This window comes from Lipotes vexillifer, unplaced genomic scaffold, assembly GCF_000442215.2.
Source record: "Lipotes vexillifer unplaced genomic scaffold, Lipotes_vexillifer_v1.1 scaffold554, whole genome shotgun sequence".
In the NCBI taxonomy this organism is placed as follows: domain Eukaryota; kingdom Metazoa; phylum Chordata; class Mammalia; order Artiodactyla; family Lipotidae; genus Lipotes; species Lipotes vexillifer.
The window spans coordinates 2,266,901-2,280,029 of NW_006794635.1; the positions used below are offsets into that span (position 1 = coordinate 2,266,901).

The 13,129-nt window shown below is 41.1% G+C and overlaps 1 protein-coding gene across 1 annotated transcript in view; it reads left to right on the plus strand.

Moving 5' to 3' along the window:
• The first annotated feature begins 316 nt into the window (after positions 1-316).
• Positions 317-13,129, plus strand: part of TBX18 (T-box transcription factor 18) — a 28,626-nt gene continuing 15,813 nt past the window's right edge. The window contains exons 1-4 of the mRNA XM_007467328.1: positions 317-674; positions 1,889-2,093; positions 4,281-4,382; positions 7,400-7,571. Coding sequence (XP_007467390.1) covers positions 368-674; positions 1,889-2,093; positions 4,281-4,382; positions 7,400-7,571 — 786 coding nt within the window. The 5' untranslated portion in view covers positions 317-367. The remainder of the gene's footprint in view (positions 675-1,888; positions 2,094-4,280; positions 4,383-7,399; positions 7,572-13,129) is intronic.

Below are 13,129 nucleotides of genomic sequence, written 5' to 3' on the forward strand. Positions count from 1 at the left end.
AATCCCTAATTTGTGTCCGCAGAGTGTTTTTTACCCATGTTAGTCCTCTCTGGAGCATCAGTCGAGGCAGATCTTGGAGCTGCAGGAAGAGGTGGAGGGGGTGGGAGCGAAAGAGTCCATCACTGAGAGAGCGAGCGAGAGACCGAGGGAAGGAAACTTGGCGGGCGCGTCGCTGGTTCCTGGGATCCCAACACAAGCGCGAGAGAGGAAACGCCAAATTTGTTTTTGCCCGGGCGGGGAAGAGGGCAGATCTGGGCCTGCGGGAGGCCCCGAGAGTCGTTCAGATTTTGGTAGAGGAAGGAGAGCGAGTGTGTGCGTGTGCCTGCGCTTGTGTATATGAGCGAGGGGCGGGCGCCGGGCGGCGGGGATGGCCGAGAAGCGGAGGGGCTCGCCGTGCAGCATGCTAAGCCTTAAGGCGCACGCCTTCTCCGTGGAGGCACTGATCGGCGCCGAGAAGCAGCAACAGCTTCAGAAGAAGAGGCGAAAGCTGGGCGCGGAGGAGGCGGCCGGGGCCTTAGATGACGGAGGCTACAGCCGCGGCGGCGCCGCCGGAGAAAAGGGCTCCTCAGAGGGAGACGAAGGCACTGCGCTCTCGCCGCCGGCTGGGACGGCATCCGGGCCCATCCGGAGCTGCGCAGACCTGGAGCGGAGCTGCGGTTCCCGCGGAGCCGCGGGTGAGTCGGCCCCTTCCCGCCTAACTTCTTCCTTAGACGTCCTCTCCCGGTCCCACGGGCCAGTACCGCCGCGGAGAACCTGAACTACTGAGAGTTGTGGGCGTGCGCGCACGCGGTGTCCCTGTGCGCCCGGGGCAACTCAGCCATCAGAGCGCTAGCCTGAGTGTCAGGGCGCAAAGCTCGCGCTGCCCTGGACGCTCTCGCCGCGCAACTCGGGTCACCCTCCAGACAGTAAAATGCCGCTTTCAGCCTGGTTTCTCAGGCTGCTGCTGCCGCCGCCGCCCACTCACGCCGCGCCCTCAGCAGCTGCAGTTTGCGGCGCTCGGCGGTGCAGATCTGTGCTTTCCGCATCTGCCTCCCTTGGGCTTCCAGCCCCTGGGTGCTCTTTTTCTTTCCTAACTTTTAAAAGCATGGGAGTGGGGGGAGCGACGGCATACCCCCACCCCCCGAAACCGAAACGAATGCCTAAACGGTTTGGGCAAACCAGGAAGAGGGCGGCATATTTGCAAACGTGGTTTCCCGAGGGGTAGCTGAGCGGTTCCCTTGCCTTCCTCTCTTGATTCCCGCTGCCAAGGCCGACGGCGATCGTGGGCTTGTTTTTCGTGCTCTTCTCTTCCCGCTGCTGCTTTGCTAAGAAGCTCCGGGCGGCCGCGGAGTTTGGAGAGAGCGGTGTTTGAAGAGCTTTCTAGAGGATGCCTCCGGCCGGGCCCGAAGCAAGGCGCCTCGGACGCCTATTACGAAGGGAGGCCCAGGCGCTTGGGACCAGGAGCCGGGGCGCCAGGCGCTTTTGCTCCGTGCTCTCCATGGCGTGGGGTGTGTCGGGGCCTGCACTGCGGATCTGGACTCGGGAACCCATCTCAGGCTCCGTTGGGCATGCATCCCAGACTCCAGCTGCGGCACAAAACTTATTTTGGGGCCTTGACCGGGCGGAAGCAGGGAGGGTGGGGTGGACGCTGGCCGCACGCCTCTGCGGGACTTGAGACTTGGGGACCGAGAGGGCCCTACTTGAGCGTCGAGTGTCCGTCCCTTTGGCTGGCGGAGCGCGTATTTACCCACCCATGGGCCTGTTTGTTGTAAGGGCCGGATGGCAAGAAAGCTTCCCCTTTCCTCGCGGTCCTTTTCCTCTCCCCAGCCGCCCTCGGGGGTTCATCTCCCCACCAGGCTTCCCATTTCGAGCCCTCACCGGTTACCCCTCTCTGCCCTTTGCTGCCCAGGCGGCTGTGAGGACGGCTTCCTGCAGGGCGCTTCCCCACTGGCATCCCCAGGAGACTCCCCGAAGGGGTCCCCGGTGCCTGCCTTGGCCCGGCCCGGGACCCCGCTGCCCTCGCCGCAGGCCCCGCGGGTGGATCTGCAGGGAGCTGAGCTCTGGAAGCGCTTTCACGAGATCGGCACGGAGATGATCATCACCAAGGCCGGCAGGTAAAGGGCACGCTGGCGCGAACGGCCCCGGCTCTGGCCTCACCCCACCTCTTGGTGGGTTGGGAAGAAGGACCTGCCAGAGCGGTGGGGTCTCTCGTTAGCAGTTTCTGCAGACAAGGCCCCGGGTAGTGGTTCACTTTTGAGACTGGCTTTGCCTACCTAACCTGGAGTGCAGTCGGCCGGCGAGGGACACAGCCCGGCTGTCCTCTCGTTGGATGCTAAGGAGAAAATCGCTGTCGCCGCGGAGGCGGTAACGTTTACTGTTGATAATCCGCATGCAGGGTAGTTATAGATTCGTGATCATACTTCATATCTGTTCAGGCATTTATTTAGGCTTTAGTTATGTTTCTGAAATTAAGGAACAGATTATCCACCCCTCCCCCCGTTTTTAAAAAACGCAGTTTACTCTTTAGCAAACCATCGTTTGCTTTTTTAGATTCGAAACTTCCAGTTGGTTCTTTATCAAAAGATTTGCTGGCAGTATGAGAATGTGATGTGTTATGCTATTTTGATATTAGATTAGGATGAAAATTAGTGGAATCACCAGTAATACATGCTTAATCCCTGCAAAAACAATTGCCCCGATTTTAAAAAACCATTCTTTTTATAAATTCACAGTTACGTGATTACTTTTTTTTTCTAAATGAAATCCAACAAATTAGCCTAAATTTGCTGAGGAATACCAAAAAAATTTGTAAGTTATATCTATTTTTTAGAAAGTGTGAAATTTGCACATCCGTCAGTTAGTAAAATAAATTGATTTGTTGCACAAATCATGTTAATGTGAGGGAGGGACAGAAATATTCGCGTTTTAGAGTTTTCAGTTAATTTAGTGCAGTGAAATTGGTGAATACTATCTTCCTTAAAAGAAACTTTAAAAAGCACACACAACTCTTTCAGGGAGTACACATGGCAAAAACCTGGATAGCATAAAAGTATCCAAACTTATTAGAAATTACAAAAACATATTTTATTGAATCCATATGCTACCTTCTAAATTTTCACAGAGCTTTTTATTAATGATCCAAATTCAGTCTTCAACAACACAAAGCAACAGTTGTCTTATAAAGGATGTAGTTAAAGACCTTTACTCTTTATCTTACAGGTGCACTGAAATAACACTAAAACAGCCAGCGTATTAAACTGTTCTCATGCCTAGTTAGGAATAATGGACTTTCTTTTCTCTGGAAGTGGTCTTTAATGGCTTTATTGTTATAGGAAACATTTCTGGTAAATAACAGTACTAAAATTTGTGTTATAAGGTTAAATTAGCAAAAATTAGCTTAACCAGAAGGGTCCTAGACATAAATCATTAGATGAAAGTTGTTTTTTTTTTAAAAGAGAACTGTTTTATTTGTTTTTTTATATACAATAATTTGCTGTTGTATTCCTTGCTGCTGTGCCCTTTTTAAAAGATAGGTGCGTTTATTTTAGCATCTCCTTTTATATGCATCTCTGGGAAGCCAAGAGAAATGTGGATTTTCATTTATTTTAATTAGCAAATTTTGAGTAAGTGTGGTTAAATAAGAAAGTATTTTCAGGGTATGGTGGGGGAAGGAATGATTTGGCAAATATACATTGTGTTTAGTTTCTGCTTTCAATAAAGAAGTTTTACTATACCTTTCAAATTTAGAGCAACTTTTGCACTTCACCTTTACCATGCTGCAGACAGGAAGTCCTGTCTCAATAAAGAACATATTGTTTGGTTATGGCGTGGCACATTGGCTCCTTGTGCTTTTTTTTTATAACCCTTTTAAAATTTCACATTATAATATATTTTATCACTTTTAGAAATTCACGTTTTCTATTTCTACCATTTGGAACACTTCATTATTTGTATTATTAAAGGTAATCTGCTTACCGATTTTTGTTTAAAAAATAAAGTGCTTTCTGTGCCATTATTTCTTCAGTGTACAATTTTTTTTTTTTTTTTTTTTTTTGCTTTTAGCTATACTGACATTTCAGTAAACATGGAATGCAAGTACAGGGACAAATTACATTTAAATGATTCAGTTTTGATACGTCCTGTGTTCAGATTCTTTGAATTACATTACCAAAGTGAATGTTATAAGTTTTTCCATGTGAAAAATACAGATTCGAGAGTTTTCTTTGCTTATTCATTCTCCAAGCGTAATCATAAACAAAAACAGAACCCAAACCGTCTTTCCTCCCCTCCCTTATACATAGGCGCATGTTTCCAGCAATGCGAGTGAAGATATCAGGATTAGATCCTCACCAGCAATATTATATTGCCATGGATATTGTGCCAGTGGACAACAAAAGATACAGGTACAGTGATCAGATGGGTACAGAGGATAAGAAAACGCTGGGATTTTACAGGATACGCCTATTTAATCTGTGCTGATTATGATATTTGTTTCCAGAAGCCCGTAGAATTATCAGATCCATAATCCAAACCCTGTGACTTCCAGTAGTCTAGATGGTGCCTTCTCTTGCAATAAATGTGAAAAAAAATTTTGTTTTGCTTTTAGTAGATACAGAAATGTCTTTAAGTGTTGAGGAATTTTAATAAGGGGTCAGTTTAGTGTTGCTAAACTAAATGTGACTTTAATGTTGATTCACATTTTGATTAGGATTTTGAGACAAAATGTTGAGTCAAGTTTGTAGATATACATAATTGTTAACAAATTGTTTCATTTTCTTCGTGATTTTTTGGACATTTAAATAATTTCCCTTTATTGTGTTACATACAAAATCATAGGCTTCTTCACAGGCTTTTTTCCCTTTAATTTGAGAAAATTATTGAAGATATTTTACAATTTAGAAAAAAATCTCAATTCATTACTATATTAAGACATCTTTAAGCTGGCAATGAATTTGTTACCTTACTGTTGTTTTTTTGGCTGGCAGTTAACACAGTAATTTTTAAAAAGTTTTGTGTTGTTTGGATTTTGAGAGAATATATTTATCTAGATATCAAGTAAAGTTGGAAAAGATACTTTCTTCAGTATCAAACCAACCTTTGCTTTTCCTTCTGCAAGTAAGCAAATCAACAGTCGTCAGTGGCAATTCTTTTTATTTTACTGAGGAGCTGAACTGATTCACTTTGTTATAAAGCAGAAACTAACACACCACTGTAAAGCAATTATACTCCAATAAAGATGTTTAAAAAAAATGCTAACATTTAAAAAAGGAAATTCTGAGTGGAAAATCGGAAGATGCTGCTTTAAATTTCTTTGTTTCTGTCTTTTAAATAAACAGCTAGAGCATTTAGTAAGTTTTTAAATGAAATCAGATTTGGTTTTTATTACTCTTTAAAGTTGTATCCCTTATTTTAATTAAATAATTCATTAGGGAGCTTTGCTAAAATTATCTACTACATGATAGAAGCTAGAAGGCATTGAAGTTTATTCTTTAAGTTTACTTGGTTTAAAATCCATATTCTAATTTGGGTTTTGCGCTTAGGAAGACAATGTAATTCTAAAGAGCTTAGAAATTATTCCTTTTTCTTCTAAGTTTGTCTTCTATTTCTTTCTCCAAATCTCTTCCATATATTTTGGATGGTTTATTTTACTTAACTGATCCTTATTATTCACACATAAAGCAAGAAAAATTTCAAGTATTAGTATTAAGATGCCATATTATAAAAGATCAATTATAAAACATAAATTTGCTTTCACTTATATTGCTTCTCAAGAAAAAAATTGTTTTTAGCATTTGTGTTGAGAATGTTTCACAAAGAATATGTAACATGTAGCATTTATTCTCTTAGTGGGTGTGGATTTTTGAACTATTCAATATGCATACTTTTTCAAGGTTTTGACAGAGCATATCACTCTATTTATTTTGGCAATAGCTCTATATTCATTGTGCTGCTTTTCTTGCATTTCTAAGATTTGCATTTTCCAACTTTTTCAGCAATGGTAGAAACAGATATTTTTGGCTTATTCTCTGCTATCAAAGAATGGTATTTGGTGAAATGAAAAGTGATTGTGATTTATTAGAATGTAAAATTAATATTCACAAAAGGCCATGCACTTAGGAGCTTATTTATTGAAATTGTACTATATCAATTAAGGGGAATTGTTTTTATTATTATTCTTTATTTTGTGATAATGTATTTTTTCCCAAGAAAAGGAATTAAAGAATAGAAGGCATATTGAACTCAAAAGAGAATGAAATGTGTGACCATATTGAAACAGTGAGCCTCACCAGAGATATCATGAAAATGTTTCATGCTATTTTAAAAAGAAATTTGCATATATACTGGTAGAATTCTCTGAGACTATTTGTAAGTTGTTGCTTTAAATTGTATGCCATATTTTAAAACAAATGGAAGAAAAACATCGAAGTATATAATTTCATTTTCTACCCTTTTCTAAGTCAATCATCCATATACTAGTTTCTAGGTTTTGAATTAGTGTATTTTAAATTAACATTAATAAATGATGGTCTGAATATAAGATTAAACATTATTGTCTTATATACTACTTGAAACATTGTTATTTAAATGATTATTTTTATAGAGTCAATATAGTTGACATACACAAATAGAATAAGATGTTTTGTCTCTTAGTTAGAAAGGTAATGTTAATTGGATATATCATAATTTTTAAAGTTTGATGTGTATTTTAATTAGTGGTATAAAAAATTTAAAGAATTTTCTTACAATAGTCAAAAAAAGAGAAATATAGGAGATAAAGGCCTATGTTTTATGATTTTACAAACTTTTAAAATTAAACGGAATATCCTCAGTTTATAGTGTAATAGAGTTAGAAAAAATAATTATAAATGATAATAGATGGAACTTTTTTCCCTATGAAAATAAATTTACTGAAAGTTCTGACAATTTCCCCTTGCCTTTCTACCATCTATCTCATCAGTTTGAACATAAGCGTAAAATGGGAAGTGATAAAGAAAGTGGGACACTTTAAGATATAACTCTCAAGTATTTTTGAGATTTCCTTAAAGGGGAGATTGACAACTTAGTTTCTTCATGTCAATTGAACATCCAGATGAAAAATGGAAAACATCAGAATACAGACAGAATGTCTAATTTGTTTAAGTGTGATTCATCCAAATTAAAATACTTGCATTTATGGTGGGAATAGTGTGCATATTTTTCACTAACTCCTTAACATACCACTTTGAGTGGTCAGTAGGTTACCACTGCTTCAGAGAGTTTTTAAAAAGTGCTTGAATTCTTAGTTTATATGCATTGAATGTAAAGAGCAAATCGTCGAATTTTAGACTTTTTAAAGGGTGCAGATTTTGTCTGAGTCTACTGAGTTGGAAATTCCAAGAAAGCAACAGTTCACAAACTGAGCCTTGTCATTGCCTTCTAGATATGTTTACCACAGCTCTAAATGGATGGTGGCGGGCAACGCTGATTCCCCTGTGCCACCCCGGGTGTACATTCATCCGGACTCGCCTGCCTCAGGGGAGACTTGGATGAGACAAGTGATCAGTTTCGACAAGCTGAAGCTCACCAATAATGAACTGGATGACCAAGGCCACGTAAGTACATGGCCTCCCTAATTTGCCTCCATTGGATGGCGTGGGCTGTATCTGTACTGTGCCTGCCTGAAGGAAATGAACTTTTCTAAGATCATGAAATTCCTCTCCTGGTTGACTAGCCTGTGCACAGTCTGCGCAAAATCTAGGTTATAGTTGCATCAGAGATTATGCCTGTGGCCGGAGTATTCTATGAAGCATTTAATAGGGAAAACTAGATATTGCATTTGTATTGGAATGAAAGAACCTCAGGCAGCCATTTTTAGCCAAAACATTTGTTTGAAATCCCGTGAGGTGCCAATTATTATACTCTGAATATGAATTCTTGGCAGTTGGGTGAACAGTGATAATGATTTATTGTGTCCTACCTGCATCCAGTTCTTTCTCCAGCTGAAGCTCATGCTTCTCAATAACAGCCCAGGCTTATGCTGTTTGCGTGTTCCACCTGCAAGCTCCCAATTGTTTTGTAATGACATCTAAGGTGTCAAATACGTTGTAATAATTCCTTTTTGTCTTAAAACTGCTGAAAAATGATATATATGCTAAAGCCAGCCATTTCAATAATATAGTCATTTTTAACGCCTTATTAATTTTTACACAGTATTGTCCCTAGGCAAGACTACCCTTATTATTTTAATAAATAAGTAACTCTGGATACATGCTGATTTCCACTCAATGCTAGCGTTTCTATTAGGTTTCTGTTATTTGAGAGGGTTTTGACTGAAGCAGGATTGAAATGTCTTTTTAAGAGCATATATGGTACGTAAAAGGAATACAAACTAGTTCATTTCTCAAAGGGGTGACATGAAGATAGCATATTTATGGGCCAATCTTTTCAAACAAAAATGCAAACTGTCATAAGCTAGTAATACAGCGATGACAGGATGTGATTTGTAAGTTGCTAGATAATATCTTAAGCAAATTGACCTTAATGAAGACATTCAAGTACAAATTTCATTGTGGTACAGATGCAGCATCTGGATTTTTAAGACTCATCTCTCTCAAACTGCCAGTACTTTTGTTTATTTGTTGCCTTTCATATTCTAAACCAGAATCAGAAAAGTAACAGTGTACAGTTTATTTCTGAATCCAACTTCATGCCCTGTACTTTAGTGCATTACTTTGCTTCTCTTCTTTTTTTTCTGTATATACACAGTCAGGTTGTAACCGTTATTTTTCATTTGATTTCAATGAAAAAACACTAGTTTCTTCTGTCTCATTGAGGGAGCCAACTGTGGAATTTTGCCAGTGCATCCATTGAGGAGTCTTTAATTTTTTTTACAGTAAAAATTTTAAAAATAAATGGCACTAAGTGTTACCTGTTTTCAAAGCTTAAACATACCCTGCTTTTCTGAGTTCTATAGTTTGAGAATATATCTTTTAAAGAGATAAGTGGGTCTAAAAGCTATACACTGTCATATATAAGGGACAAACTCCTTTAAATAATTTAAATAAATATAGTCATTCTATAATTTGAATTCTTTCAGATCAAATTACTGGCTTTATATCTAATATCTACCATATCTACAAAATTAGATCTAGATCTAGTAATTTATCCATCTGATTTTAACTTCATAATTTCACTAGACTTTATTTAAAACAGCATTCTCTAGAGAAACAGAACCAACAGACTGTATAGATATAGTTATAGGTATATAGATAGATATAGATAGAAATAGAGATAGAGATAGAGGAGGGATTTATTTTAGGGAACTGGCTCACACAATTGTGGTGGCTGGTAGGTGTGAAATTTGCAGGGTGGGTGGGCAGGCTGAAGACCCAGGGAAGAGCTGATGCTGCAGCTTGAGCCTCAAGGCAGTTTGAAAGCAGAATCTCCTCTTCCTCAGGGGACCTCCCCTTTTTTCTCTTAAATCTTTCAACTGACTGGGTAAGGCCCACCCACGTTATGGAGGGTATCTGCTTTACTCTACTGATTTAAATGTAAATCTCAACTGAAAAGTACCTTCACAACGACATCAAGACTGGTGTTTGGCCAAACATCTAGGTACCATGGTCTAGCCAAGTTGACACATAACGTTAATTATCACACAGCATTTGTTTAAAATACAAAAGAATAGATTGCAACTTGAGCCACAATTGTTTATACCTAAATAATTATAACATTTCACTCTTAAAAAATATAAAAACATAGCAGAAAACAGACAAAATCTATAGAAGTGTGTCATCTTCCAGTAAAATTCTTTTAAGGTTGTGACAGGATGTAATACTTTAATAAAGTAATTAATGTGCGCAGGGAATAGGGAGAGAATAATATGTATCTGTGCATTTTGGAAGCGAGGAAATTGCCTTTGCAAATAGTAAAAATGTACATATTGCTTGATACTAGAGGAGAAGGTAGGAGGGAAAATGCTCTTTTCTGTTCTTTATTTAAAAACAAAGTTTTGAAGACTTTGTAAAATGTAGTAAGAGATAAGAAGCCATAGTCTCTGCCTTCAGTGATCTTCTAGCCTAGATGGGGGGCGGGGAGAGGACAGGCCCACAGGTGATCGTGATGTCAGCGCGGAGCACTGCAGCTGCCACATTGTTCCAGCCAGGAGAGATTGGGAAGGCTCTGTGAAGAAGGTGTCTGTTGTGTTTCTTTGCTCAGTTTGGTGCCCCTAAATAAGGTTAGATTAGAGATTAGGAAGTCATTTCTTATTCTGTTGCTGATGTGATTCAGCATCTGAGAAGACAGCAGTACCATTGTGATGGGACTAACCCGGCAGTCCCTTTCCTGATGCAGAGACCTCTCAGGGACTGTCACCTCTCTGCCCTCATACAGTTGAGCCTCCCCACCCCCCAATTCTAAAGGAAGTGACACTAATCTCTAACCAATCAAGCTGTAGATTCAAATGCGAGGTAATTTTCTAATTTGCTTTCTAAATTGGTTTCCTACATTTTGTCCTCTCAGTTCCCAGTTTTATTCTGCTAAAGGTGTACAAGTGTTCAACATGGTGACTTGAGAACTCCATGTAGACCTGGGACTATTTTTTTTTTTTTTTTGCGGTACGCGGGCCTCTCACTGTTGTGGCCTCTCCCGTTGCGGAGCACAGGCTCCGGACACGCAGGCTCAGCGGCCATGGCTCACGGGCCCAGCCGCTCTGCGGCATGTGGGATCTTCCCGGACCAGGGCACGAACCCGTGTCCCCCCCATTGGCAGGCGGACTCTCAACCACTGCGCCACCAGGGAAGCCCAGACGTGGGACTTTTATTAAACACAGAGAGATTGGAAGAAACAAATTGTCACGGGGCTGTGAGTGGACCTAGGGCTGCACAAAACATGAGATTATGTGCCATTGTGATTTTCCCCAAAATGATTTTTCATCTTTCCAAACAGCAAGAATTGTTTAGAGAGGAATACTGGTGAGAATCTAGAGATGTAGAAACATCCCACCACTCCACAGCTAATCTTTTGTTTTTGTTTTTGTTTTTGTTTTTTGTGGTACGCGGGCCTCTCACTGCTGTGGCCTCTCCCGTTGCGGAGCACAGGCTCCGGACGCGCAGGCTCAGCGGCCATGGCTCACGGGCCCAGCCGCTCCGCAGCATGTGGGATCCTCCCGGACTGGGGCACGAACCCGCGTCCCCTGCATCGGCAGGCGGACTCTCAACCACTGCGCCACCAGGGAAGCCCCACAGCTAATCTTTTTTTTCTTTCTGTTTAGCGTGTCAACTTTTTATTAAAGTTAAGAAAAATTAATCTTATGATTTTTAGGACTACACATGTATGTCTTTTTTTTAACATCTTTATTGGAGTATAATTGCTTTACAATGTGTTAGTTTCTGCTTTATGACAAAGTGAATCAGCTATACATATACATATATCCCCATATGTCCTCCCTCTTGCGTCTCCCTCCCACCCTCCTTATCCCACCCCTCTAGGTGGTCACAAAGCACCGAGCTGATCTCCCTGTGCTATGTGGCTGCTTCCCACTAGCTATCTATTTTACGTTTGGTAGTGTATATATGTCCATGCCACCCTCTCTCTTCTTCCTAGTTTACCCTTCCCCCTCCCCGTGTCCTCAAGTCCATTCTCTAGTAGGTCTGCGTCTTTATTCCTGTCCTGCCCCTAGGTTCTTCAGACCTTTTTTTTTTCTTTTAGATTCCATATATATGTGTTAACATACGGTATTTGTTTTTCTCTTTCTGACTTACTTCAATCTCCACAGCTAATCTTGAATGTTGTGAAGACTTTATAATCCCTACTTGCCCTTTGGGGAGACCATAGTCAGCTTTGTCTTGGATTGTATACAAACCAAGACTGGTCCTTGGATTACCTGAGAGCAGATGGTCAGCATGCTTGGGTGGGGTATTTCCTTCTCATCATGTGCATGTTTCACTTGGAATTTGCTGTCTGGAGGGAAACATTTAGGTGAACATTTCCCTGCAGAATTAGATAATTCTATATCTAAGGTAATTCTATATCTAAGGTAATGGTGCACCTTTAACCAGGGCAGGACTTGTGCCCACAGTGCTGGTGTACTTTGGAAGGAAGCACAGTCAGGCATCCCACAGGAAACTTGTCGGAGGGTCTGTTCTTCCAGCTGCTGAGGATTCACTGATACAGTCACGCTAGCTCTGAGTTTGTCCTCACCCTCTTCCCATTTCTGCTCGAGCATCAGATGGGGAAGCAAGAGGTCACAGGGGAGATTGCTAGATCTCCCTGATGGAAGGAACTTGCCATGGCTTAGAGGTCTAAGGTTCGTAAGCAAAAAACTTTGACTCTCTGGGCCTTGGTTCTCTCATGGGTTATATTGGAACCAGAGAATTTTGAGTGACTCAAATAAGCCGATGAATTTGAAAGTCCATATTTGTAAGGGGTGCTTCATACACAACGTCACACTTGAAACAAAACCCAGCCCACTTTGCTATGGATCTTGCGACCCTGTGTAACTACCCTGACCCCTACCATTGAAAGCAAGTCTGCATCTGCTATCACCAAAAATGCAGGGAGCCAGGTTTTTGTTATCTGCTCCTTCTTGGTCCTTTGCTTGATTTGTTCCAACACTGGCATTTAGGTCATGGAGAAAACTTCCAGAGTCAGCAGGTAGTGTTTCCCTATTGAGCTGTTTTGTAAGGGACAGGTGGTGTATCTGTCAAACTACAGGCACTTTAGGCCCATCAGATCAGAAATACGTAACATCGCGCTTCTTTTGACTCAAACCTAGTATCTTTAATGTGGGAAAAAACTGTATTAACCTTCACATGGGAAAGCACCCCGTGTTTATGGACAGAGGTCCATGTGACTATCTATGCTACTAGGTAATGCTCCAAAGAAAAAACATCCTCCATCTGAACAGAACAGAGAGCACGGAACATGCAGATCAGATATAATTATTTGAGTTTCAGAAATGGGCATTATCATTGTGGTCTCCTTGTTTATAAGGCCAGTGGTTCTCCTTGTTCTACTTGTTCTACTAAATAAGCAAAATATTCTTGATGAATGGATAAAGAAGATGTGGCACATATATACAATGAAATATTACTCAGCCATAAAAAGAAACAAAATTGAGTTATTTGTATGAGGTGGATGGACCTGGCGTCTGTCATACAGAGTGAAGTAA